The 27,198-nt window shown below is 53.8% G+C and overlaps 7 protein-coding genes across 7 annotated transcripts; all 7 read right to left on the bottom strand.

The window, feature by feature from the left end:
• Positions 1–91: 91 nt before the first annotated feature.
• Positions 92–355, bottom strand: LBRM_26_1650 (putative 40S ribosomal protein S33; the record flags this gene model as incomplete). Its single annotated transcript, XM_001562346.1, has 1 exon — positions 92–355. One exon carries the CDS (start codon positions 353–355, stop codon positions 92–94), a length of 264 nt encoding a protein of 87 aa, XP_001562396.1.
• A 1,085-nt stretch (positions 356–1,440) lies between these two features.
• LBRM_26_1640 (cdp-diacylglycerol synthetase-like protein) lies at positions 1,441–2,733 on the bottom strand (the record flags this gene model as incomplete). The annotated part of the gene is made up of 1 exon (XM_001562345.1): positions 1,441–2,733. The coding sequence occupies one exon, from the start codon at positions 2,731–2,733 to the stop codon at positions 1,441–1,443; it is 1,293 nt and encodes a 430-aa protein (XP_001562395.1).
• A 4,391-nt stretch (positions 2,734–7,124) lies between these two features.
• LBRM_26_1630 (proline oxidase, mitochondrial precursor-like protein) lies at positions 7,125–8,813 on the bottom strand (the record flags this gene model as incomplete). The annotated part of the gene is made up of 1 exon (XM_001562344.1): positions 7,125–8,813. The coding sequence occupies one exon, from the start codon at positions 8,811–8,813 to the stop codon at positions 7,125–7,127; it is 1,689 nt and encodes a 562-aa protein (XP_001562394.1).
• Positions 8,814–10,062: 1,249 nt separating this feature from the next.
• Positions 10,063–12,087, bottom strand: LBRM_26_1620 (hypothetical protein, unknown function; the record flags this gene model as incomplete). Its single annotated transcript, XM_001562343.1, has 1 exon — positions 10,063–12,087. The coding sequence occupies one exon, from the start codon at positions 12,085–12,087 to the stop codon at positions 10,063–10,065; it is 2,025 nt and encodes a 674-aa protein (XP_001562393.1).
• Positions 12,088–16,717: 4,630 nt separating this feature from the next.
• Positions 16,718–18,358, bottom strand: LBRM_26_1610 (hypothetical protein, unknown function; the record flags this gene model as incomplete). The annotated part of the gene is made up of 1 exon (XM_001562342.1): positions 16,718–18,358. The coding sequence occupies one exon, from the start codon at positions 18,356–18,358 to the stop codon at positions 16,718–16,720; it is 1,641 nt and encodes a 546-aa protein (XP_001562392.1).
• A 947-nt stretch (positions 18,359–19,305) lies between these two features.
• Positions 19,306–21,066, bottom strand: LBRM_26_1600 (conserved hypothetical protein; the record flags this gene model as incomplete). Its single annotated transcript, XM_001562341.2, has 1 exon — positions 19,306–21,066. One exon carries the CDS (start codon positions 21,064–21,066, stop codon positions 19,306–19,308), a length of 1,761 nt encoding a protein of 586 aa, XP_001562391.2.
• A 1,427-nt stretch (positions 21,067–22,493) lies between these two features.
• On the bottom strand, positions 22,494–24,317 carry LBRM_26_1590 (putative thimet oligopeptidase; the record flags this gene model as incomplete). The annotated part of the gene is made up of 1 exon (XM_001562340.1): positions 22,494–24,317. One exon carries the CDS (start codon positions 24,315–24,317, stop codon positions 22,494–22,496), a length of 1,824 nt encoding a protein of 607 aa, XP_001562390.1.
• Positions 24,318–27,198: the final 2,881 nt, after the last annotated feature.

Here is a 27,198-nt window from a genome sequence, read left to right as displayed (position 1 = left end):
TGAGAATGAGAAAAAGAAACAAAGTGAAGTGCAGTGCTGTTTGCACACGCACGTGGATGCTGCTGCTGCTGCTAAGACACCTGCCATGATTTTAACGGAGACGGCGGGCCTCCCGCTCGGTTTCCATGAGGGAGAGCATGTCGTTCTCCTTGCATGGGCCCTTCACGTTGCGCACGATCGTGCGGTTGTAGTCCGGGGATCCGGCCTCAGCCATCAGGCGCACGCGCACCTGGGTCACGTTGCCGCGAGAGCCGGTGCGGCCCAGAACCTTGATGATCAAGCCAACCTGGGCCTGGTCCGTACCCTGGGCCACGACCTCCTCAGTCTTCTTGTTGTCCTTCTTCGAATCAGCCATGGCGCTCTAATATGCAGCTTGTGTGTGTGTGAGTGAGTGCGTTGTTGTGGTGACGATTATCAAAGAAATTTCAAAGGGCGATCAGAGGAGAAAGAGAGAGGGCAAGGTAGGGGGGAACCAAGACCCAGGACGGACATCACCCATGGAAGGCCGCAGGCGTGAATGTCGTGCGGGGCTGTTCCCCACACCAATTCTTGAGTGGGGTGCACACAAGTGATGGGAGAGGGAATAGGGAGTCAACACACATGTGCCACACCCGAGGCGCTTTAGTCTCCTTTTAGAGTAGATTTTCATTCTTTCACCCCCACCCACATTAACAGCGCGTCTACCATTCATGCGGAGCCTGATGGCCTGGAAAAAAAAAACTGATACGACTTTCGTTGTGTGTTTCAACAAAGGAGTGCTAGCGAAGGGGGTGCGCGGAGGACTTGGTGCGGTATCTTCAGGGGTGGGTTGGGACGAGGCGAACAAGCTTCTGCACGTGTGTGTGTGCGTGTGTGTGTACATAAGAGGCGTCAGGAGCCACAATCAAAGAGGGCACAAAACACCATCTTTCCTTTTTTCCTTGCGTAGTATCGCCCAAACCCTCAGGAATCAAGGCAACAGCCCTGATCATCTTGACCCTTCCCCTATCGTCCACCTCGCTGTCCTCACGCCACTTCACCATCGCACAGAGGGAGATAAGGAGGGAAAAAGGGTCGGCGCATTGTGAAGGGGAGGGCAGGGTTGATGGAATGCTGAGAGAGCACGAAGAGTGTGACCATGAGGAGGAGAGGGAAATGCGCAGGCATACGACTGATGGACCTGTGAAAAGGCCACAAGCACAGAGTAATATTGATGTGAAAAGAAGAAAAAGGAAAAAACCCCAGCGATAAGAGGAGGAGGGGCCAGTGGTACACGCGACAACGTCCCGCTGCTGCGCGCATGCCTGAGCGGCCTCGGAACGCAGCGGCTGGCAGACTTCCTTTTGATGGGGTTTTCTGTGCTTTTCTTTCGTTGTTCCACTGCATGCGAGCGCGTCGTGTGAGTGAGAGTCCTTTCTTCGCTTCCTCACTCACGCGGATTCGTGTGTCACCTGCGTCTAGCTATGCTTGCAGCGACTGTAACAGCTGGCTCACCAAGGTCTGACGGTGCTTGGCGTCCATGCCAAGAGCGCAGCGCGTAATGTCGTTCGCACCAGGGCATTTGACTTCGTGAAAGACATAGGTGCGGAGGTAGCAGTACGTGAAGAGGCCCATGAGGCCCTGGCAGTCCATGCGGTCCGTCATACCGCCGTGACCGGGGATGAGGTCGCCGAAGTCCTTGAGCTTGAAGGCGCGCTTCAGCCCGCTTGCGAAGAAGCCGCCAAATGGGGCGAGGAGCGACGCAAACGTCCCCAGCACGATGGCGTGCTTCTGTGCTGGCGAGACGAGAAAGGTCTTCAACATACCCCCCGAGACCTGCTGCACCCACTGCGGAAAGGCAACCTCCTCCTGGAAGAAGACGGGGTTGCGGGTGCACTGGGTGTTGACGGCGTTGGTGAAGCCCACGGCGGGGCAGTACATCTGTGGAAAGTAGCTCAGGAAGCCGCAGAACCAGAAGGACCAAATGACCGTGAAGAGGAACGCGCCGAGGAACCCCTCCACGGTCTTCTTCGGTGACAAGGACAGCAGCTTTTTTCGCCCGAAACACTTGCCGAATATATAAGCCCAAATATCGTTGTTGACGACACAGCTCACTGGCAGCAGGAACCAGATCATGCCGCGCACCATGTTACGCATTTCTCCAGCAAACTGCACCTGAGAGATCATCAGCATCATTGTCGTCCATGTAAACTGGACGAACTGGTAGCGGTACATTCCCTTGCGCAGGCTCAACACGAAGATAACCAGCCCCAGCATGACGCAACAGAAGAACATGAAAGGAAGGAGGTCGTACACTTTTTCAAACCAGGCAAAGGTGTTTTGCAGTGGTTCACGATTGCAAGAGACACTCACGAAGATGTAGGAGACAACGAAGAAGTACCACTTGATGAAGAGCACTGACGGCAGCTGACGCTCCTTGCGTGCCCGTTGGTTGATCCGGGTTACCTCGTAGAACATGGTGATCTCAATCACGAAGAGTAGGAAGAGACCAAAGCGAATACCGACAGAAATCCAACCAAGAAAAACGTACGCCATGAGAATCGCAAAGACGGTGCGGTTGATAATGTCCTTGTATCCCACATTCTTGCTGTCAGCTGCTGACGTGCTGGTGGTGGCGGGGTGGCTGGTACCGGTGGCAACATCACCCGTACTCGGCTTGTCCGTTGCCATTGTGCTGTCCACAGCTGGGCTCCAATTACCCCCGGCGGGGATGAGCGGGAGCAGAACGATTCGCTCCTTCTTTTCCTTTGGCATTCTATGAGAGCAGTGGGTGGGTGAGTGTTTGTGTGTGTGTATGTGGAATGAGCGTGAGGGAAGAAAGTGAGCGCAGTGTTCGTTGTGCTGTCCAAAGGTTGGTAAGCTTTTACCTTCCCAGTCGGTATTTTGTATGTTGTTGCTCAGGCGTTCTAATCAATAGAAGCAAAGGTATGCGCACGTGCTTACAAGCAAGCACGTGCGAGACACGGATGACTGACGCTACAGCCGCCAGTGATTAGGCAGAGAAACGTTTTATGTAGAGTAGATGCTTACGTGTGTGTGTGTGTATGTGTTCGTTTGTTTCTGTCGGTAGTGTTTGTGCTGGCTTGTCTTGTAGGAGAGCAGATGAGCTGCAGACGTATCGAAGAGCCTGCAGTTTTTCGTTTTCCCCCTTTTTCCGAGAAAGCGCAGAACCGACCCAGCCGTGACGGTGGTGTGAAGCGCTTGTGAAGAAAAGCCACCTTAGCGAGAAAGAGCGGGGAGAACCAACAAGAGGGATGGGGGTGGGCTAGGAGACTGAGGGTACGTATAGACTGCACGTGCACCCACGGTGCAGAAGAAAATAAGCTAAACACAACAACAAGGGCACAAGGCAGCTATGTGTCTCTCAGAGAATAGGATGAACCTGAACAAGTGGTTTGATGCACCGAGCTTCCCCACCCCAGTGATCAAAAGGCAGATCAATAAATGAATAAGCGGAAGAGAGGGCCAGGGAGAGTGAGTGGAAATGCAGATATGTATGTGAGGTGGAGACAGAGGCAAGGTAAACGCCACACACCAGCACGCATGCATTGGCTGCTTCTTTCATTTTTATTCCTCGATGCCGTGATGAAGGACTGCCAGACAACGTTCTTTCGCTTGCGCATCTTCACGAGTCAGATGCCCATTCGTGAGTCATCTACATTGCCGCTGCCTCCCTTTCGCTCTCTCCTTTGTTCCTGTATCGTGCATATCCATGTGCGGAGAGAGACGCAGATGATGGAAGACAGCTGCTGATGGCTAGGGGAAAGGGAGGAGAGGTGGAGGGGTGGGAGAATCAGATGATGGTCTTGTGCTATTTTTTGCTTTGTTGCTTCACGTTCCTGCCCACTACGTTGGGCACACAAGCGTATACACACTTGATAACGTAGAGAGGTGTCCCTCTCCGCGTGGAAGACGGAGAACTGCCCCATGTGTGGGGAGCCTCTACTCGAAGCCGTTGGAATGGCGTCTTCTCTGTCTTCCTTTTCGCTCCCTTGAGTCTCACTGGCATAGAACTAGAGGCAGATGGAAAGAATGAGCGAGAAGGAAACCAAGAAGAGCAAGAAATGGCACCTCAGCTGAAGGCCACAGAGGAGGGGGAGGGAGAGAGAACGGGGTCACTGCGAACGGGGGGGGGGAGTTGAAACGGCAACAAAGGAGTTGCTCCCATGTTTTTTGCGAAGGCAAGTTCTCCACAAATTGAACAGAGGCGGAAAGACTGACGCATCTACACCCATGCACGCAGAGCCACATACTACACACACACAGCATAGAGAGAGAGAGCGGGAATGGGGGGGGGGTGGAGGTTAGGGGAGCGCTTTGAATGAAGCAACAGAACGACACGAACAGGGAAAAAGAAGAAAAACAAATGGTGATGCTGGTGCTGAGCAGCCAGGTCGAGAGGGTTGATATGTGCGAGTGAATGTATATGTGTGTGTGCGCTACGGTGATCATGGTGGTGCTTGGGGTAGCAGCACTTAAACCTTTGCCTGTCGGGATGGATTTGCTGGCGAAGAGCGTTACAGGCACACATGCCAAACAATGCACTCGGCGGTGGACTTAATTGTTGGTGCACATGTGTGTAAATGTGCAAGTGTAGGTCTGCATTAAAAATGATCACCACATACAGCCATCCGCACAGATCCACGTTACCTGCACTGTGATTCGTGTCTCTGACGCACACAGGATCCATTTTCCCCCCTTCCCCACCCACGCACACCGACGCCGACGCATATAGAGGAAATGCGGAGGCAGGAGGGGCTTAGAAGAGAGGGGGTGGTGGCTGGGATAGACTCGATCTAAAAAACGAAAACCAAAAGGCGAAAGAGTAAATAAAAGGAGATGGTCTGGACACACGCAAACAAGCGAGAGAAGACGCACTGTCAAGAGGGAAAGAAGGAAATGAGGGAATGTAAGAGAGAGAGACGTCAACGGCGGCAGAAGAAACACAAAAAACACGAAGATCACCAGAGGGAATAAAGGACAGCCTGAGGAAAGAGAAACCAACAACACGGTAGTACTCGACAGTTTGCTTGATTTTTACTTTTCAGATTATCCGGTCTTTGGCTCATCAGCTTAAAACGAACGGCTGAGAGAAGAGAGACTTAAGGAGAAGAGGTGAGTAACGAGAGCAACAAAAAGAGGAATAACATGCGTGAAAAGATAGAGAACATAGCGAGGGAATGCAACACGTCTTTCGTTTTGTGTTATATTTTAATTTTATACGTGTACACTTGTTGCTCTCTTCTTTTTTTTTTTCCATGGGCTTTCGTTTTTCAGTCGTTGCCCTTTTCTCTTCTAAGACCATTCTCCTTTCTTCGTCAGAATTGAGACCACCTCACCTTCTGGTCATCTCTCTTTCGCTTTCCCCCCTGGTCACTCACTTCAAACTCAGTAGATCATACATAAAGAGGGGGATTGTGTGTGTATCTAATCCATTCCATGTACGCTCATCTTTGATGATGCATCACCACCAGCACCAGCAACACAGTTACACAGACACACACACACACACGCACACATACACATAAGCGAAAAACAAAAGAAGAATGAGTGCCCGGTAGAAAGAGCGAGCGAGCGAATCGTTCAGGGGGGGGGGTAAAGAAATGAAAACAACAACAGGGGAGACGCGTGCGAGCATTTCAAAAACAAAGGAGGTCCAAAAAGGGAGCTTCACACATTCCAGGTGTTTGACATTGGCTTAGTCGGCTGAGTGAGAACTCTGTTTGTGCATGTGTGTGTGTGCATGTGTGTGTGTGTGTGTGTTCGGTTCTGTGCAAGCGTGTATGTGAGCATGTGCACATGCAACTTCATTTACACTGAGGGAGCGCTGAAAGACGCGATTCACAGCAAAAATGAAGGACAAGAACAACAGTCAAAACAAAGACCTACAGAGATTCATTAGACAGAGACACACTGATAAAGGTGCGCACGCTGAGACGCACAACACACACGCCCACCCACCCAAAAAGAAGAATTAGACATGCCCATAAATGCTTACACGAACGAAGGAAAAAACAAACAAGTGCACACGAAGAAGAGGCGCAATCGCATTACATACGCGACACACACACACAAAGAAAAAAGCGACTGAAGCAGAGAAGACACGCAGTTGTGTGTAAGTGCACTTTTTTCCTGAGGTCCATCAACGTCTCTCTTTTTTTTTCCTTTCGAGGTGACGCGTGCTTCTTCGCACGGTTTTAGACATTTGACGCGTGTGCGCCTTGTGTGTGATATGCACAGACGTTCTCCGTTATCATTTGCTTAGTGGTTACTGAGTCGCTCGCATACACACACGCACAGAGAGGGAGAGAGAGAGAGAAGTGCCTCTCTATTGATACAGGTGTAATAGATTTGGCGTACAAAACACGACAGAAAGAGGTAACAAAGGGAGAGGAGGGGGAAGCCGCAAAAAGAGAGAAATGAAAGGGAAAGGACGAGAGAGCAGTTAGTACGCTACACCCCACATGGACACCCACACACACTGAAGATGTGTGTGTATGTGGGTGTGGGTGCCAAAAAGAGTGAGAAAGAGAAAGGGGAAAACAGAAAGGGGGCTGCAGCGCGATGCGCTTTTGTTTTCCCCACCCCACCCCACACCACAAGTGCCCCTCGCCGTTTTGCTCCATCACATCTCCACCGATCCTTCGATTTCTTCCCTTTTGCTTCAGTATTCCCTAATGAACCTCCCCGCCCTACTCCGCCCTAGGCTTTTTTCGCTCTCCCACTTCCAATGGCGACCCCATCCCGCATCAAGTCTGTGGATGGCACACCCACCCACACGAGAACAGAAAAATAGGAGGCGCTCGAGGAAGAGGAGAAGACTCAAGGACGAAGAACGGAGGAGACGAAGCAGAACGAGAAAGCGGAGCCAGAACCGAGATGGCATTCATGCAAACCACGGAAAGACAGCAACAAGGGCAGCTCCCCTCCCCCAAATGAAGCAGCAGCAGCAAAAAAAAAGAGAGAGCAAAGCAAAGGGAGGGAAGGGTATAGGGAGAGAGGGACGCGCTTAGATGCAGATATTTACGTATGAGCGACACACAGAGAGGGAGAGGAAGAGGAGTGGGCTCCTTCTGCACTTCTGTTGACTGTATGCATCCTTCTTGGTCCTGCCACTGCGCATGCATGTGTGAGTCCGTCCACGATTAAAAACCGCAGCGACGCTTTAGCTCTTTCTTCATCATCACCGTCTCGTTGTCGCCGGTCGTCAATATCGACGCGTTCTCCACGGCGCGGCGGCCGAGGTAGTGGATTGTCTCTTTCACGGGACCGTACGGCACGTACTTGTAGACCTGAAAACCGGCGCGGGCGAGAGGCACAGTCAGATTGTCCCGCATCCCAAACAGTTGCCCGAAGGATACGCGAGACTCGATACCCGGCCGCTTCAAGACGCTGGCCGTGATGACCTCTAGGGACTCCTTGTTGTGGGTGCCAAAGAAGACTTCGTGCTTCTTCGTTGGCTGCGCCTCGAATGTGTCGAAGATACGTTTCGCGGCGGCATTGTAGCACTTGTTCGTCTCCTCGTAGGTGGACCAGATGGGGCTGGTGTAGCCGTACTGGGCCGCCGTCGCGCGCTCTTGTACAATGTAGGCTCCACGCACGATCTTGCCACCCCACTGGAAGTTCATGTGGCGAGCGCGAACGAGGTCGTTGTCAATGCGGTCCTCTGCGTACGTCAGGTAGCACTGGTATGTGTTGTACACCACCGGTAGATCTGTGTTGTAGGTCTTCTGTAGGGTTGCCACGATCGCATCGATGGCCAGCTGATAAAAGGTCTGCTCTGCGTCGACAAGCATGCGGACATTGAGCTCCTTCGCCGTGGAGGCGATCAACGAGAGTCGGTTGTTGACATTTTTCCACAGCTCCTTCTCCTTTGCACTCATCTGCGGGAGTCCCTCAATGAGCGCCTGCTGCACCGGCGTCGGCTCCAGGGCGATGAGGGCATTCGTCAGCATCTCCTTGTACTCAAAGTAGTTCACCTTGCCCGCCTTGCGGGGGTCCAGCGCCGCCGTAATCTCCTCGAACTGGGTGTCCGAGAGCTTGTTGGCGGGATTATACTTATCAAATCCGGCGCGCAGCTGGTCGTAGGTGATGAAGAGCTGGTGCTTGCGGTTCACACCCATGACGACGCGACATTCCTCCAGCTTCAGTAACTCCTCATTCGTGAAGTGTTTGCACCAACTTTGATGGACGGACATGAGCAGCGCCGATACGCGGGCAAGGAGCTGTGGGTCACACATGCCCGTCACCTTAACGGCAGTCACGCCGGCGGCGTTTCGCGGGCTGTACAGCGAGGCGTGCATGATGCTCATCATGTAGAGCTTCATGTTCTCGTCAAAGAACCCCTCGTCCATTGGGTAGTGGACGTTGGGCTTCGCTACAATGCTAGACATTGAAATATCGGGGCCGGACGCCACACCTGGCTCCGGTGCGAAGCCCTCCGTGTCCGCTTCCGCTGCGTAGTCGAGCACAGCACCGATGTTGTTGCGGGAAAGTTTGTGCACCGTGTCGCGCAACTCCTGGTCGTTCTCGCCCGCGCAGAAGTAGTTGTAGAAGGACTTCTTGACGAGGAAGTCATATGTCAACTTGCTGCCAAGGATCTTCTCCACGTGCTTCATCAGCGACACCGAGTTCGTTGCCAAACAGTTTACGCTGCACAGGCGAAGCACCACCAACGCCTTGATCAAGTACCATGTCGAGCGCTGGCGGTAGGTCGTGTCGTCGTTGAAGTTTGGCAGCTTCAGCAGCTTGTCTTTTTGCATCATTGCAGTGGAGTGGCGGGCCGCGCCTGCATGTGTTACCGCGGCCGGTGACAGAGGGAAGCAGCGACGCATTTTTTTTTTTTTGGGGGGGGGGAAGGGGACGGGCGGGCGACTAACGGATATGACAGCGTCGGGTATGACGAGAAGAGATGAGGCGGTGAGAGCACAGACACAGACACAGCAGGAAAGAGAAAGCAAGGCGACTGGCTGCCTAAAACTGAACGTTTCCACGTTTCGTTTTTTTTTCCCCCTTTTCCGTCGGGAGGGGTACGGGTTAATATTAACAGTGCGGCGTGTCGAACAAAAACAAGAGCGAGAGGATCGCAGTGGTGGTGGTGGTGGTGGGAGACACACTGAGTCACACACACACACACACACTCAAGCACACGCACACGCACACGCTTCTACGTCAATGATGATACGAGGGCAGAAGAAGGGAGACGACACAACACCAAGGCAAGACAAATCCACTCATGTAAATCGTTTGTCTGAAAAGGAGGGTAGCGAAGGAGAGAGCAAGAGAGTACGTGCGACATCTGCTCCCCCCGAGTTTAGGTAGGGCCGCGTACATTTTTGTGTGTATGGTGTATAGACGCATCGTAGAGACACGGAAACTCAGAACACATGATAGCGCACCAAGCGAAAATCACAGAGGAGGGGGATATAGAAAGGGTTGAGATGAGCCAAGGTTGGGGGCGGTGGTGGCAAGAGAGAGAGAGAGTGAGAGGCTGGCTGCAACAGTGGGGTGGGGGGGGGGGGGGCGGAGTCTGCTTCCTAAGTTGCCGCTCTTTTCCTTTAAGTTGTTTTTTTTTTATATTTCCACAGCTGTAAAGAGGAGAGCATGTCCTGCCCAGCGATAAGGAAAGGAAAACACGAGGCACAGGTACACACACTGAGAGAGAGAGAGGCAGCCATAGACTGTGTCCGTTACACTTTTGAGTTCTTTGTTGTTGTTGTTGCGCTTCCCCTCGTTCCTCTGATATCGAATAGCCATACATTGAAAGGGCACCTCCCCTCATTCCAACACGAAAAAGATCTGGTAGAGGTGGTGAGGGTGAATGAGTGAGTATGGCAGAGGAGCAGAGCGAGAGGGGGGCGGAAGGGGGGGATTGCAGTGGTCTTGATGGGAGGAGTTTGTCGGTAGAAAAGGAGAACGGCGGCGCGTGTTTCCTACCGAGAAGGTCTAGGAGCGTTGCAAGAGGAGCGCCTGTGTTGGCATTTATGTGCGTCCACTCGGATTCCTTGCGGCACTACTTGTGCCTCCGTGCGCAGACCTCCATCCTCCAAAAAAGTGCCAGTACGCACTGAACAGGCTAAAATACTACATGAAGTTGGTTCGAACCTTCCAAAGTTCCTCCTTGAGCGCTGTATCCACAGCCAAGTCGGCATACGACATCGGCGCTCCAGAGATGGGGCAGACATCGTAGTACTGCAGATAGTCCATGATGGCGTCTTCGTCGAAGAGGTAGCCGGTGGATGACAACACCGGGGCCGAGCGAATCAATGAGTGGGAGAGAGAACATATGTACTGGACGGGGATCGTTCTCGGGGGTGGGCCTTTCCGCCAGCGTGACAAGTCCACCTGGCGAGCAGAAGTCGACTCGTACGCGTCTGCCGTGTTGTTGCTGCTTTCTCCAGAGGAGGAATCACTGACCAAATCAAGGGCGTCGAGTTGCGCCTGAGCCTGCTCCTGCGCCGCCGCTGTTGTGGTCGTTGCGCGTTGCACCAGGAGGTGAAAGCGTTTCTGAAGATGCGCTTGTCGTGAACCGCGGCGGCGAAGGTGCCTTGAGGGTGCTCTGCCACGGCTGCGAGTGCGCCCGCCGCCTCCCTTTCCTCGTCTGCGGCTCAAGCTTCGCGGGCTCTCGTTGCCACAACCTCGTCTTCGCTGACGAAGTGGGCCGTCGGCAGTACCACACCCCGCGGCGAGAGGCGATGGCGGTGGGGCGGTGGTGTCCACGCGAAATACGCACCGCAGTGCGTCATATGACGGACTGCTGATGTCCAGCTGGCGGCTACGGTTCTTGGGATTGCTGAGACTGCAAGCAACATAGTGTTTGCCACCGGAGTCGAGGACGCTTTTCCACATCTTTAGTAACGGCGCCACAGCATCGCTGGAGTTCGAGTTTACGACGAGGCGCACCAGCTGTGCCACCAGCTCAGCAGATGTGCGCGGGTCTTCAATGCAGCAGCTTTCTATCATGGCGACGGAGCGGTCTGTGAGTGCCACCAGTACGTGGCTATTCTTGACCCAAAACTGGTGACATTCGCCGCTGTGGTACGTCAATGTTGCCGCGACTGCCACCGTCTGCACGAGTAGAGACCCTTCTCCAGGTAGGGATACCTGTGGTCTGCACAAGACACTCAGGAGAGGGCCGCATACCTTGCTGAGGAGCCCGCAACGGCACAGCGCCTTGCGCAGAACGAGCGCATATTGGTCTGTCAGTGTCAGCAGACTTTGGAGAAGCAGGAGGTGGTTGCGCAACAAGGACAATGCCATTACCCCAGTCTCCCCGTCACCGTCGCTGTGGCTGCAGTTGCTAGGCGATGCTAGATGTTCGCCGAGGGCACGCGACAGGTACGTACTCATGGGATCAAAGAAGTCGTACGCCACAAGGTGGGAGATGAGCTGGCCGACGTGGTGGCGAAACGGGCCAGAGAGGGTGCTCATCGAAACGCTACCAGTGGACTGCAAGAGCGTCCTTTTCGCGTTGCTGCCGATCCCTAGGCTCGAGTGCAGTTCCTCATATGTAGTCCAGAACGTAAGCCCGCGAAGGAGCTCGACGAGGCGGGTGACCAGATGAAGCTGGTAGAGTCCGGAGGCGGCGGCGGACACTCCTGGAAGGGCCCCGCACACGCTTCCGTAGCAGAACACCAGTACTTCCACCGTGCTCTCGACGTCGGCACCAATGAAATCTACGAGATCGGACGACTTCATCCTCGACTCAGCCGAGGCCACCATGACAAGAACCAGCTGAGACAGGAAGCTGAGGTTTTCGGTCGTCTCGTACGTGGTATTGCTGCGATGCGCCACATGCGACGCTGCCAGTTCAGAGATGCTCGGCGTTGCCATAGACTCGACCTGTATGTTGTGCGCCTCTATAAGTGCAGAAATGATTTTGCGGTGCGACACCTCTCTACATAGGAGGAGGCACAACCGAATGCACTGAGATGCGCCTTCTAGGGAAGTGAGGGCCGTAAGGGTGGCGGAGAGCTTGCGGAAGAGCGCGTGGGACGGCGACAGAGCCTCAGAGGTTGAGGTGAAAAGCCCAATGAGGGCTTGCAGCTGTGCTGCCGTGAGCTCGTCCCGCGCGTCACCCTGCACGATGCTCTCTACGAGTGCTTCCATTGCAGTCAGTCCGGTGTTCTTCTACCCGATAGGCCCACCCTATGAAATTACTAAAGGCGAAAGAGCGAGAAAAGGAAAAGAGTGTCGACGAATGTTTGGTGTGGCGGGCGTCAGGGGGACAATATGAACGAACAGGCAGACAGACGGGGGGGGGGGGGGGGGCGCGACGAATACGGACGGCGGGCCCTTTTTTCGTTCCGGCCTCGGTTTTCTCCCGCCCCATCCGCGGAAGACTCAGAGGGAAAAAAAAGCCAAAGGCAAAGGAAAATTCGTTGGACTCGCACAGGAAGAGAGGAAGAGAGAGAGCACCTTTTTCCTTGTTTGGTGATGCGCTTCTTCGTCGGTTTTGTCTTCCCTTTCAAGAGGGGCAGATAGCAGAGATAGTGGGCTGTACGCCTACGCGTGCGCACAGCCAGCGAATTCCTCTCTTTTGCCCTCCAATGACACACATGCTCCTCTGGGTGATTATGCGGGGAGGGAGAGAGTGATGAAGGGAGCGATGGGGAGACGGAGAGTGAGTGACCAACTCGAAGACGCGACGAGGCGAGGTGAAACAACTTATCAACCACAACGAGAAGGGGATGGTGGTTGCGTGCGTCCACAGCAGGAGAGTTACAGCTCCTAGCAGCACGCCATCCACATGGGCATCGTTACCACTGTGCAACATGCAGTCATAGCACCATGTGAGAAACACAGATGTGAGGGAGGGAGGCCAAGAGATTCTGTCCTAGACAAGCCATTTGCTGACACCCACAGACACACCGATAGGGAAGCACACACCTCTATCTGCCTTCCTCTTTTTTTTTTATCGCTTGTGTGTAGTGGTCGTACATCTACATGCTTGTATGTGGGTGCAACGCGGTTTTGCTAATCAGGTCTTCCACTTTCCCCTTTCCTCTTATTTGGAAAGTAGGTAGCCAGAAGCGTCCCCACAGACACCCCCTATCGAGTGGACACACTTGTCCTTGTGACACTGGGGGAGCAGTGCAGGGCCGTGGACACGGGAAACGCAGGAGCAGAGGGTAAGAGACGCACGGGACGCGAGTGTAGAGAGAAAAGGCGGCAGCCACATCCCCTGCACGCCATTGCAAAGACAAAGAAAATACCTTTTGAAGGCGTAAGAAGACGTACACGAAGCACAACAACGTTCCATCTCGCGTTTACCATGAGGATCTACACATAACCACTCGACTTCCCTCCTCTCACACACGGATGCGCAGATGCATCCTACCACTCACCGCCGCTGATACGGTCCACCTCTCAAGAGACGAGCAAGCCGTGTTGTCGAAAGATAACGGAGGAGAAAATTCGAGAAAAAGTGAGCGGGTGTCGGGAAAAGGGAGTGAAGTGAGAGAATGGAGACAGCGGCAAGTGCAGAAAGAAAAAGTGCATACAAGCCCCTCCTCCGTCGCCACCTGGGACGCGGTATCCACACCACGGCGGCTTGCTTCTCTGCACACTAGCGGAAGCGTCAGCCGGAGGTGAAGCTCGAAGACGACTCCGATAGTCGTGCGATACCTTGTGCTTCTTATCTCTTTCTTCAGTTTGTCGTGCTTGTTCTACTGATGACCGTACGCAGGCGGCTGCACATACCCAGGACTCATGGGGTGAGCGGGAAGTGGCCTTGTGGTTGCGGGTATCCGCGCCGGAGAGCTGGCGAGTACTGTGCCGCAGGAAGGGAGTCCTGAGGATACGGGGCGCGTGGGTACGAGGATTGAGGGTACTGCCCCGGAGGGTAGGCTCCTTGCGGATACTGGCCCCCTCGATAGGGCGCCTGAGGGTACATGCTCGGGGTGTATGCCATGTTTGCCAGCTGCTGATACTACTATGATGGCGGTTGGCCGTGTTCGAGTGGCTGTGGCTGCATCTGAAGGAGCAAGAATGAAAAGCGGCACCACGAAACAAGAACGTAAAGCCAAGAGAACTCAGAGAGAGAGAGAGATGAGAGAGCGAAAAATGAGCAGAACCCGCTGAAAGAAAATCGAAGGTCGAGGGGTTATTGAGGGTCAATGCCAAGTGGGTGAGAAGGGTGCATTTCTGCGCATGCGAGAGTGCCTGAGAGGAGATGTAAGGTGATTGTAAATAGGAGTTGGAAGAGTGGGTCAGCAGAAGGAAGGGGTCATGCATGGCACCGGCGCGAGTAGCAGACACACAGGTTGGTGGCTGCACTGCCTATTATATGACCTGCACAAGAGTTGCCTCTCCATCCTCTATTTTAGTGAAAGGGGCAGCGGCATCAGCAGAAAGAAGAGGTTTCTCACGCGCAAGACACCTATGGGCCTTTCCCCACATCCACGTATGTAAAAGAGATCCTCTGAATTGCTTCTTTGATGGCTGTTTTACCGTCAACGTGTCCACTCTGCCCTAGAGCATGAGTCAGCCTTCCCCTCTACCCGACCTGTCACACGCCCAGCGGCTGGCGCGAAGCAGCCGAAGATCCATGCACTACTGCAGTGCGCCGACCCAGTCATCTCAGCACGGCTCCCTGCCCCAAACCACATCCACTCTCCCCTCATCATGTGAATGACGCAAACGTGCTCACTGTCGCCGATCGCGCCGACGCAACGCCACGCGCGACCTGACCACCGACAGCAGTAGGGATGAGTTTCCCTGACCTCCCAGCACCGCAGGTGCTTGGCCCTGTCACCGCCAGACGTGGCGCGGCATTGGCAGGGATGGGGGGTGGGCTGCTGCCTGGCTTCCTCACGCCGCAGGGTGGGAGCGCAGGACGCTGGATGCCACGCGCTGAGGTGGCCAGCGTCATCATGGTTCACACGTTGATGGGAAAGGTGAGGGAAAGATGGCGCGATGGAGGGAGTAGTGTAGAAGAGAGAGGTGCCTATACAAACAAAAATGACATGGGAGAAGCGAAGCGGAGATGTGATGGTGATAGTCAAACACAAAAAGGACAGAAGTAAAATGGCAAAAGGGGAAGCAAAGGGAACAGTACATATACACGTCCGTACGAAGCCGAAAAAAAACACCTGGGAGAAACACATACCCCCCCTCCCCCACCCCCACCCCCCACACACACATACGCGCAAAGAAGACCGATGTCCAGAAAGAGCGGTAAGTCCACACACGAGGGAGGGGGAGGGGGAGGGGTACAGTTCCGCATGTGCCACTTCAAGAGACGTATGAGCGTGGCGTGGTGTGCCTTAAGCAAAAGGGGACTTCTCTCTCTGTCTGTCTGTCTGTCTCTCTGTGAGTCTCTTCTCCCCCCTTCCCTTCAGCAGAAGAACGTTTTGTCTTCCTTTTTTTTTTGTTTTCCCTCGTCGTCGTGGTGTTCACGAACACACAAACACACAATCGGACAGACGAAAAAAAAACGTATGGCGGGTGGAGAGAGGAAGAGAGAGAGTGTGGGGGAGGCGGGGAGGCGGCGGGGGAAGGGAAGAAAAAGCGAACCAACCAAGAAAGAAAATGACGTCGAACAGATGTGTTCGCTGCTGCTTTTCTTATTATTGCGTCCCCATCGCCGCTCTCCATTTCCTTTTCCGCCGCAACGCCTCCTCAGCCTCTTCAGCTCTTTTTCATGCGCCTCGGCACCAAGTTGGTCTTTGCAAGAGACACAAGCACCCCCCACCCCTCACAGACACACACACACACCCACACCCACACAGACAAATGCATGCATGCCTTGTATCCAGGAGCGGTACACTGCCGACTAAGTGTTCCATTGCCCACACTCTCTCCGATTCGTATCCATTTCATCGCACCGTTTGCCCTTTTCCCCCTCTTTACCAAAAAGTAAACAGAGAAATGGAATGGGGGGGGCCTGGTGGTGGCGGGGGCAGCGAAGGTGTATGTGTGTGGACAACATGATAAGGGAGGAAGACGCGGGTGCGTGGGTGAGATGGGGGGGATGAGGTACGGAGTGTAGGAGCGAGTATGACCACGCCGCTTGTTGTGGGAGGAGAAGGGGTGAGGAGGAGGGAGGAAGAGGAAGTGTCTACCAACGGAAAGCAAAAAGGAATCAGAAGAGCAACAGGAAAAAAAAGGCATAACACGAATGAACAGATAGCGAAAGCGGAAGGGATATGGACATGCGAAGCTAAGAGATGGAGCGGATATGCTGCAACAACGAAATCAAGTTAAAAAGCGAGGAATGTGCGTGTGTGTGCGTGTGGCGAGTACGCCACCGCAACGATACATGACACAGAAAGATGTAAGGAAGCAGGGGTCGAGAGAGAGAAGAACACAGAAACAAGAGGCGGACAAAAAGCGGAGCATACGAGTGCACAGAGGTAACGTTTTCACCGCCACGGCAGTGACGATAAACATACATACAAAACTGAGGGACACACAGTGAGGTGAAAAGAGAGAGAGAGAGGCATATACACACCAAGGAACACGACCTCTACGTCAACCAAGCGAAACAAATGCACACGCGTACAGCCATTCTTTACCGATTCGATCGGCTTCTTTTTTTCTTGTGGCTGCTCCGCATGTGATAGTGACGCTGCGCGTGTTCCTGGTACGTACGTCAGTGTGTATATGTGTCGTTATGTTCATATGATAAGACAGGGATTGCAAACAGCAAAGAAAAAAGACGAACGAGCTGTGTACGGGTGAGTGTGTGTGAAAAGGGTAATATCATTCTTTTCCTTCGCACCCTAGGGCCACATGTTTAAGTTATACGGACTCGGTATACATTGCCGTAGTTGTCTCCGCAAACCATTGTGTCGCCTACAAAGACTGACGTCGTGTATACACTGGAGCGCATCTGGATATCAATGATGCTTTCTTCCATCTCCGCAGCATCGCAGTCCAGCACATGCATCTGTCCGACCGAGTTGAAGCAGAAGAGCAAGTTGCAGTGTTCCTGTGACGCGAACACAGCTGTTGTCCACAGTACCTCATCCGCAGACCTTGGCGTCGCGACCACGACACTACTGAATATTCTGACGGAAGAGAAGTCCGTCCCATCCCACACGATGATCTTCCGCTCACAGCAGGTGAGTAACATGCTATCATCCGCATTGAAAGAGGCTTTCCACACCAGCGACTCATGTCCGGTAAGTTGCGCAACGAGTTGTAGATTTTTGGCATTGGCGATGTACGCGCATTGGTCGCAACTACGGGAGAAGGCAACGACGTCGTTCTTGGTGCTCTGCGTTGCGAGCGCTACAATGACTCCAGGGGTCTTACACGGGATATGGGGCAGTACTGCCCGTATCTTAGCCTTGGAAGCCGTGATTCTCCGCACAAGGTTATCCTGACACCCGCTGAAGACAAACTGGCTGTCACAACTCACCGCAACTGCCGTGACGATTCCGGGGTGCTCGGAGAAGCTGCACTCCAGTCCGACCGTGTGATCCCACGAGACCATGAAGTTGTCTCGTGCTGCCGTCATAACATGCTTTCGATCAGGAGAGAAGATAATGCTTAGCAGCGGCCCTTGATGACCCACAAGCCGTCGCACCTCAGCGCCGTTGCTTATCATGTACACGTGCGCCACACTGTCGTGCCGGTGCGCCACAGCGTACAGCTTGCCATCCGGTGAGAGGGCGATGCACTTAATTCGGCTCGACTGGCTACACAGGTTCGTCACCTCGATGCCGTGCATATGGATATCGTTGAGGGCCGTCAGGTGATGAGCATCTTTCTGTGCTGTTTGTTGAGCAGAGAGACTTCCAAGGGCATCACACATGGCGTCGTTCCTCGTACTGGTGGGATTCGACTGGGTCGGCTTTGGCTCATTGCGATCCGCCTGCAAGCAGTCCCCTCCGCTTTCTGTGTTGATTAAGAAGGAGACAAACTCGCTTTCGCTAAGGTAACCGTCCTTGTCGTGATCGGCTGCTGTCATCATCACCGTGGTAGAGGCGCGGTTCGCATCGTTGAAGAGAGAATTCGTCAGTTGCATGCTCGACACTTTCCCCATGCCCTGTGAGTCAACTATAGAAAAGATGCGCTTAAGATAGTCCTCCTTGGCTTCGTCTTCGTGGGGAGGCGCGACGTCATTCAGCTGCGAGTAGATATCGTTCAAGGTACTGCTCAGTTGTCGTCCTCTGTTCCCAATGCGAGCCCCCTTTCCTGCAGCCCCCTGTGCAGACCTCACTTCATCATCTTTGTTCGTCAGCTGCAGGTCATCGAGCAAGGATACCTTCTCTGCAGACAAAGATAGCCGCTCAATACTAATGCGTTGAAGAATAGCGATGGAAAAAGATCTCTGCTCATGCAGCATGCCATTTACTTTATCATGCATGGACTGCTTATCCTGCTGCTGCAGGTTCGACCAGACATGGTAGTCATAGTTAGAAAATGGCATGTCAGAGCTAAAAGACGGTAGTTCAGCTGTTAAGGAGGCACATGGTGTTTCCTTGAGTAAAGATAGCGACAGTGCAGTGTGCATAGCACTCGTCGACGCCGTTGGCGCGGGGTCGGCTACGACGACCGATTGGCGGGCGAGACAGACCCCCATTGTCGCTGTAGTGCGGCGATACCCTCAAGCAAACGTGCCAGAGAAAGTGGGGAGGTGTATGCACTGATGCGGAAGTGTGAGTGTGGCATCACAGGCGAAGAGACACGCATCCACACATAAGATAATGGCAACAGCAGCAGGAATAGGAAGAGGGATTTAGAGAAGGAAAAGAGTCATGGGAAGGTAGAAGAGGGAGGGGTGCGCAGATCAGAAAGCAACAAAACTGCAAGTGCATACAGGCCGTGTGCTTGGGTTTGTGCGTAGTTGCGCCTCTTTTCGACCAGAACTTCAATCTAGAGGACAGGGCGAAGAAAGAGCCCTGTCCAAGACACGTGCTGGTGTGTGCGTGTGGGGAGTGGAGAAGGGGCCCGTATCCAAAGCACATCTTCAAAGGTCGTAAGGATAGTGTGTGTGTGTGTGTGGGGAGAAAACAAACTGTCAACTCTACATCAGCGTCGGCAGGGGAGAGTAGCAGCAGAATCGCCCTTCTTGTCACGCCAGCCGTTGTGTTAATGCAAGCGTCGGTGCTTCCTCTGCAGTAGAGAAGTTCGTCCACTCTTCCTTCGCCCCCCCCCCCCTCACTGTGTGTAGTTTTTCGTTTTTGTTTTCGGTGCATGAATGTGCACTTGATGGAAGAGGACCTTTGAGCACACGTAGCTCCCCCTCGTAGGTAGTAGCAGTGGGAGCACCAAAGAGAATGACACGAGCCATCACAAACCATGTCTGCGCTGTCGCCGTCACCCTACTCTCCCTCACACACACACACACATACACGGCCATGCTCTCTCTCTCTCTTACAGGTGAAGGTGAAAGCGCTGTGTGTAGTGTGGACTGAAGGTGTAGAGCTCAAAGCCATCGTTGTCGTCGACATTGCTGAGAGACCCAAATGCAATCCGGGTTGCTGGGGACAGCTTTTTCGTTGTGTGCAGCAGTTGAGTACCCGTTTGAGCGTCCACGCACACAAGCCCCGTGGAGACGGAGGAGACAGCCAGAAGATGGCCGGCCATGGCAGTACTACCCACTCCTGACTGACCACCGCCGAGGCGCGAGGTGAGCAAGGTGCACACAGGGTTTTTGTCAGACCCGAGGCGACGCAGATCCCAGAGCTTCGCCCCGCCATCGCGAGCGACAGAGACGACTCCGTAGGCGAGACCTGGTACTGCATACATGGAGGTAATATCAGACCCACAGTGTCGAGGTGTGGGGTCGAAGATGACCTTGTTGTGCAGCCGCCCCTCTGCGGTAACGACTTGAATCGTTCCGTTGCGCATGCCAGCGACGACAGCAACAGGCAGCGAGGAATGCCCAAACGCGGCGTGGAGAGTCAAGGCAGTTACGTCGGTCACCACAAACGAGGCGAGGCGCACTCTGCGCCACTGACCATTCCGCCAGATGAACGCAAACACACTTCGCCCAGCACCAACGCAAAAGGACATGTCGTTGGTGCTGGAGGACAGCGGTACACCAGGCGGCTTTTCCGCGTTCCCGGGGCAGCAGCACGTCACATTTGCCAGTTGCAAGGGCTTGGAGAGAACCGATTCCACCTTCAGTGTCGACAACACGTGGTCTACTGTAAACTTATTACCCCAGGTGTACACGAGACGTACGCACAGAGCGTGGGAGGCGGTGACCACGAGCAGGCAGCACACGCAGCTGTTTGCTTCCTGGTAATCACCACCGGCTGCGTCGTACGACGGAGACCCTTCATGCTTACAGTATATTCCGACACACCGCTGCGCAGTGGTCACATCGACCGTGGTAACGCAGACCGACGTGAGGGCGGTGCTGCGAGTAGTGGTGACAGCGTTGTTGTCGTATCGCAAGTAGCACAGACGCCCATCCCGCCCACTTAGGCACCATAAGATGCCCAGCAAATCATCGTAGCAGCACACGTCTTCCATGTGAAGTGGAGGGGAAAGCTCGATGGCGTCCCACGTGTCGTACCGATACTCTCTCAGCAATCGCGGATAGGCCATAGAGAAATGCCAACGGGATAGGAACGTCATGCGTTGAAAGCGCGTGTCAGTAAGAGGATCGTGCCAGCTGTTCTGGCGTTTCTGTGGCGTAAAAGGAGCGATCCTGATAATAGGGGCGGCGACTTCGCCAGCATCCCCTTCAGCCTTTCGTGATCGAACCTCCTTGAAAATGAAAAAGTCGTTATCAGTCGCCTCCCTCAGCGTCACGCTGACGAGCGGACGAGGAGTACTGCCACCTCGGCCAGCTGCTGCTGCCTCCGTTACCCGTTGTAACACTACCACATCTGCCGGTAGTGGGCGGCGTCGCCGAAGGGGCACACGTCCGTCGCCAAACCACCGCTCTGGGCACCGGCGCGCCTGCAGCACGTGAACGTACATGTCACGCAAGGGAATGTAGATGGAGCCTTTCCGAACCTCGATTGATCGACCATCAGGCATCGGGAAGCTCATAGTTTGGTAGCTGTTGGGCGATGAGGATGCGCGGACAATACCACGTTGCTCTCTTTGCTCACGGTGGAAGTTCCGATGCAGCTCCTCTTCTAGCTCCGCATCGGAGGAGGAAGAGGACGAGAACTCCATGATCGACGGTAACTGCACACGTGGGTGTGTCTTTGTGACTACAAAATTCAAACCCTTTGGGTCACTTTCAATGCTGCGATGCGTGTGAGTGTGTGCGCCAGCAGCAGCGTGTGCTCTCCTCCTTCACGTTCCCATTCTTGCGTGTTCAGCGGCCCAAAGAATAGGCAGCCGATTAGGACGGCACTGTAGAGAACAGAAGACGAGATGGGCGTGAAATGGATGACTGCGGAGAAAAAAAGGGCGAAAGCAGGCGCATCGGGAGGGGGAAGAGGAGGGAGGACCTGGTGTGGCAACGGTGCCAGAAAGAAATGACACACACGGAGTGCATGAAGAGTGTTTCCCCGTTTCGCGTCATTTAACGCCTCCGCTCTCTCATACAACACGAGCCAAGCAGCCGCAGATCCATGCACTACTGCAGTGCGCCGACCCAGTCATCTCAGCACGGCTCCCTGCCCCAAACCACATCCACTCTCCCCTCATCATGTGAATGACGCAAACGTGCTCACTGTCGCAGATCGCGCCGACGCAACGCCACGCGCGACCTGACCACCGACAGCAGTAGGGATGAGTTTCCCTGACCTCCCAGCACCGCAGGTGCTTGGCCCTGTCACCGCCAGAGGTGGCCAGCGTCATTAGGAAGTACATCGGCATCCAAGGAGAAGAGCGAATAATATGGCTTTCTTCGGTGTTACTCAGCCCACCTTCGTTGCTCACACTTTCTTTGCGGAGCATATACAAACCGCGTGGCCAATGTGAAGTGCTTGCGCGCAGTCTTGGGTAGTGGTATCCGTTGAGCACAAAGCGCAAAGTTGAACGTTACGCAGCAGCTGGAACCAAAATTCATTTAGCACGCATATTCTGCTTGGTCCCCTGTAAGCGCATTCCACGGAAAGTGCTACATGTTATTATCAACGATAAGAGCCTAAAGGAACATAGCCAAGGGCATAAAAATACGCTGAAGAAAACAAAACAATCTTAGCGTGAAGAGGGCGGTAACGAGCGCCACGAGCACCGTGTATGCGTGGATGTGTGCGTTTGAAAGTTAGTGTGTCTGTGCGCTGGATGGGCTCGAGCACTTGGACACCATGCATCAATAGGATGAAGACCCAAGAGGGAAGCTAGATACCCCATCAGGGACGCACAACACAGTCAGCCGAGTCACCCATCCACAGAAACTGTACACACAGGGTAGGACCACTGTAATAATTACATACGTACAGAAAAGGACAGTGGTGGTCAGCATATAAATATGTATATATCCCTACACGTGTGCGTGCGTGGGTGTATTGAAGAAAATGTGCCCTGTCCGTAGAGTGGCGGAGAGAAGCTGAGCTACAAGGCACGAGAGAGAGGCCTCATCCGTGTTCCTGTGTACCTGCCATCTTGCTTGCTCAGCAAATACCGTGCCATCTTCCCATCTCTGTCACTTAGACACCAATGTTGCGCAGGAATGCCTCATTGTTCGGCTCGCGACCGAGAAACTTGGTGAGCATGTCGTTCGGGTCCTGGCTGCCGCCGACACCGATGATGCAGTTTATGTAGTGCCGGCCCATCTTTGGGTCGAGGAGTCCGTTTCGTGAGCGAATGTACTCGAATAAGTCTAAGGCAAACACCTTCGACCACATGTACCCGTAGTAGCCGGCAGCGTAGCCTGTCAGGTGGCCGAACGCGCTCTCGAAATGCGTGTTATGGTCGTAGCTCAGACCGGGCATCACACGTGGCTCTATGTCGTAGAAGAGCTGCGTAGTGTTGAGGTCGTCGTGCGGCTGCGTCGAGAACGGCAGTCCAAAAATTTGCAACGAATACGTCGCAAACTGCAGCTGCCGCAGCGTGTCCCGTCCACTGAACGCGTTCTTCGATGCTACCTTGGCGTCAATCAATGCACGTGGCAGCGCCTCCTTCGTCTTGTAATGACTCGTGATGCTCTGCAGAATCTCCGGTTCCCACAGCCACTCCTCGAGCATCTGGGAGGGAAGTTCTACGAAGTCACGCTTCACGTGCGTGCCTGCAAAGGTGGCCATACGTGTCCTCCCCATCAGGGAATGAATGGCGTGGCCAAACTCATGGAAGAAGGTCTCGACGTCGTCGTGCAGAAACAGCGCCGGGCGCTCGGCCGTGGCTGCTGGGAAGTTCGCGATGACAACGGCCAGTGCTGGAGAGAAGTCGTTTCCGCCTTCGTTGAGCAGCACAGGTGGCACCACCGAGTGGCAGCACGCGTGTGAGTACTTGCCTTCGCGAGGGAACAGATCAAGGATGATATAGCCCAGCACGCAGCCGCTTTTGTTGTCCTTTACCACCAGCGTCTTTGTGTCGCTGTGCCAAAGCGCTGACCCGTTGTCCACCTGCAGGAACGTCACGTCGAAGAAGGACTGGTAGATATCGAATAGCGCTTTCACCGTCGCGTCCATCGGGAAGTACTCCTGGATTTCCGTTTCGCTCACATTCAGCAACGTCTTCTTGATTTGGTTGATCATAAAGGGGACGTCGTACGCCTGGACTTCGCCTGCTGGCGATAGCGAGCAACTGGGGTGCAGGTGCTTCTTGAGCAGCTCCGCCTCGGCCGCCCACTTCTTCTGCACCTTCGGAATCAGCTCGTCCACAAACACCTGCGCCGTTTCCGGCGTCTTCGCCATCTTGTCCGAGATGTACAGATGCGCGAAGGACGGGTAGCCGAGGATGACTGCGAGCTGGTGGCGCTTTTCGATGATGTCTCTCAGCACCTTGTCGTTCGCAGGGTACGCGCGATTTGTGAAGGCGCGCGCCATTACCTGGCGCGTTGACGCCACCTCGCAGTTCTTCATCACGGCGTGGTAAGTTGGGTAGTCCATCTTTAGCGTGCACTCACCAGCCTCTGTGCGCGGGAGTCCCGACAGAACGCTCTCCGGTACACCCTTTAGTGCATCCATCGAGAAATACACCTCCGTCTTGTCCTCGCTGATGTTCTGTTGAAACACCGTGCAAAGTGACGCGAGTTCCTTCTGCAGCTGCACAACCTTCTGGAACTCTTCCTCCGGCAGCTCCATTCCCTTGCGGCGGTAGTCGGCAAGCTGCTCCTCCATCCAGTACGTGCACTCACGTGGCGCCTTCCCGTTCGCATACTCAGCTTTATACGCCGGCGCGGCACACACTTCCTTCAGCGCTGAGTACAGCTTCCGGTTCGATTCAAAGTTATCGATTGCGAAAGTCTCGAGCTCAACGACACACTTGTTTGCCTCGTCGCGCACCTCCTTGCTCGGCGACACGCTTGCCATAACGGATAGAAGACTGGCCGACACATCCAGTTCCGCTGCTGCAATGTCCACAGGCCTAGCAGTATTGCTGAAGGTTCGGTCAGCAGCAGTGATGCTGTAGATTTTGCTCAGCGACTGCTCTGCGCGATGCGTCGCTGCTTTGACCAGGTCTTCGCATGCTGCGACCGTCTTAGGAAACAGAGCGGCACATTTTTCGACTGCTGAAATGTTCGCAAAGATAGGAGTACAGGCCATCTCGGAGAGAAGTGAAGAAGGTATTTAGAGTGAAATAGTGTGGATCGTTATCGTAGAGAGAGAAAAGGCAGCTTTGTAGAGGAAAACGGAGGAAGAAGAAGAAAAAATAGATAACGAAAAGTACTGTGCAGGGTAGAGTAGAAAAAACTACACCAAGTGCTCGCGTAAAGAAAAAAAAAGAGGCGGCCAACTTCGTCTCCGAGTAAAGACATTACTGAAGCATCAATCAGGCACTCCACTATAGCAGGCTTTTCTTTGCTACTTGGGGGTCGCGAAGGGCAAAGGGATAGCCACGTTTCTTCTTATCGTTGATCTTTCTGATGGTTGAGTGGTGCTGAAGCCTAGCACGTAGATACATCAAAGGAACGGGTAGATACAGTGCAGTTGATTAAATGGGCAGCATTTAAAGCATGCCCCCAAAAACAAAGTGGGTTTCGCCACTGGATATTGCTTCTATATACGCACACAAATCTAGTGACAACCCTTTCCCCTAACAGGAACGGATGAGATAAGCAAGGTTGACAGTAGACAACTTTTGAACGCGTTCGCCAAAAGCGACGCTAAGTCTGGTATACAATGAGTACCAGAACCTCGTTTCAACAAAGCCAGTGTCTACCATAGTTCACGCGCATGGTAAGCCTGGTCGACTTGGTGAGATGAAAGAAGCAAAAAGTCGCTACATGTACCCTTTCCGGGAAGAACGCGAAAAAAGAAACAAATAGTATCTCAGCGTTGGATGTACTAACCGTATCGCCCTTCTAGCTGAAGAAACAGCGACGACAAACGGCGACAATGAGCTTCCAGCTTTCCATTACACACAATCAGTCACAAAAAAACAGACAAAAAACTATAGAGGAGATGGCGTAAGAAAGCATAACACATTTGCCCACCCTGAAGAGTTGGCTTAAGCATTCAGTAAAGGTACGAAGGATGATGGAAAAACGAAAAAGTAAATGCTAGTACGTTTAACAAGCAAAAGTTGCTCTTAATAAAATGAATAGCTGACGATCAAGGCGCCTTGCCACCACACGGCGATGATGTTTTCCCTTTGATAACAGTAATAAAGGTCAACATGTGCGTGTGCAGATATATAATCAAAAGATAACCACAGTCATCTAAGCGAATACATTTCGGGTCAGGACACCGGCATTAACCCAGGTAGTCAAGCAACAGAGGTAAACAAAAAGCCATTCTGTTAAATAAGTGTACGGAAGGCCCCCAAAGTAGGTCAACAATCACCATTAACACTAATAGTAGTAGTAGCCACCTCGCTTGAAATGGATTCAGAAAGAAGAAGCAGAGCCCTGCACACGGCTACTTTACTGTCGTGCCTGCCATTTCTTCCCGGCGTCAGAAATTCTTTACCCTTTCACCGATTCCCTTACACCTGAAACTCTTCACTGCCTTTATGCTGTCAAAGCTCCACAGCTACGCTTTGCGAAATCCAACCCAATAAGTTGAAAGCACGAGGGCGGCGCAAAGAAAAAAGTTGTCAAATATGCACAAAAAAAACGCGTCAGTGTCCGCATTAAAAAAAAAAAAGAAAATGGAGCCAAATAAGGACGCTTTATTTTTCACTGTAACTGTTATCCTATAGAACATGAGTCAAGCACCACTCGACCTGGTCTGTCACACGCCCAGCGGCTGGCGCGAAGCAGCCGCAGATCCATGCACTACTGCAGTGCGCCGACCTAGTCATCTCAGCACGCCCCCCTGCCCCAAACCACAGCCACTCTCCTCTCAGGCCGCCGCTCCCATTGTGCCAGTCGCCCCCCTGGTGCATCCGTCGCGGTGGCTCAGGCTCCCCGCCCGTGGGCAGCGAGGGCTGGGTGAGATGCGCTGGAGCTGCGTCAACACTCCCCTCGTCATGTGAATGACGCAAACGTGATCACTGTCGCCGATCGCGCCGACGCAACGCCACGCGCGACCTGACCACCGACAGCAGCAGGGATGAGTTTCCCTGACCTCCCAGCACCGCAGGTGCTTGGCCCTGTCACCGCCAGAGGTGGCCAGCGTCATTGGAAAAGCTGAGTTATAGGAAGAACGAAAAAGTTATGAGTGGTGCCAAGACTTGAGCAAAGGACGCTGATTTATCAAAGTTCCCTGATCGCAGCACATCTTGTGTGAATCACAGGCTTTACAGACTCGAACAAAATGAAGCACCACCATACGAGGTGACATGTTTAATTGTTTTCCACAAAGTCGCAGTAGTTCCCTAGATGTGTGCGCAGGGGTAGTTGGCCCCCCGAACGTGGACAGGCAAAGTGACTGGTGATCCGTAGTTCCTTCGAGGGGGGCCGTATTAGCCGATGGCGACATTTATCTGTAGGAAAGTCTGTTGTGCTTCTTCGAATGCATGAAAAAGGGGGCATCCCGGTGGGAAAAAGGATGGCCTTGGGTGGGCGTGTTCGGTGGGGGTGGGGCGGGGGCCGCTGGCCTGTTAGGGACCCGCCCCCGGGGGCGGGGGTCGGCCAGGCGGCCCTGGTGGGGGCGCGGGCGCCTAAGCCCGGGGTCAGCGGGTTGCGCCCCTGAAGGAGCCAGCGCAGGCGCGGCGCGCCGCCGACCGTGCCGGGGAGGGCAGCCGGAGCAGAGGGAACCCGAGACGGCCCTGGCAACGAACAGGTGAACGCAAACAAAAAGCCCACGC

Source organism: Leishmania braziliensis, chromosome 26 (assembly GCF_000002845.2).
Source record: "Leishmania braziliensis MHOM/BR/75/M2904 complete genome, chromosome 26".
Taxonomy (NCBI): domain Eukaryota; phylum Euglenozoa; class Kinetoplastea; order Trypanosomatida; family Trypanosomatidae; genus Leishmania; species Leishmania braziliensis.
Note: the sequence above shows the minus strand (reverse complement) of the source record. Positions and strands in the feature narration are given on the sequence as shown.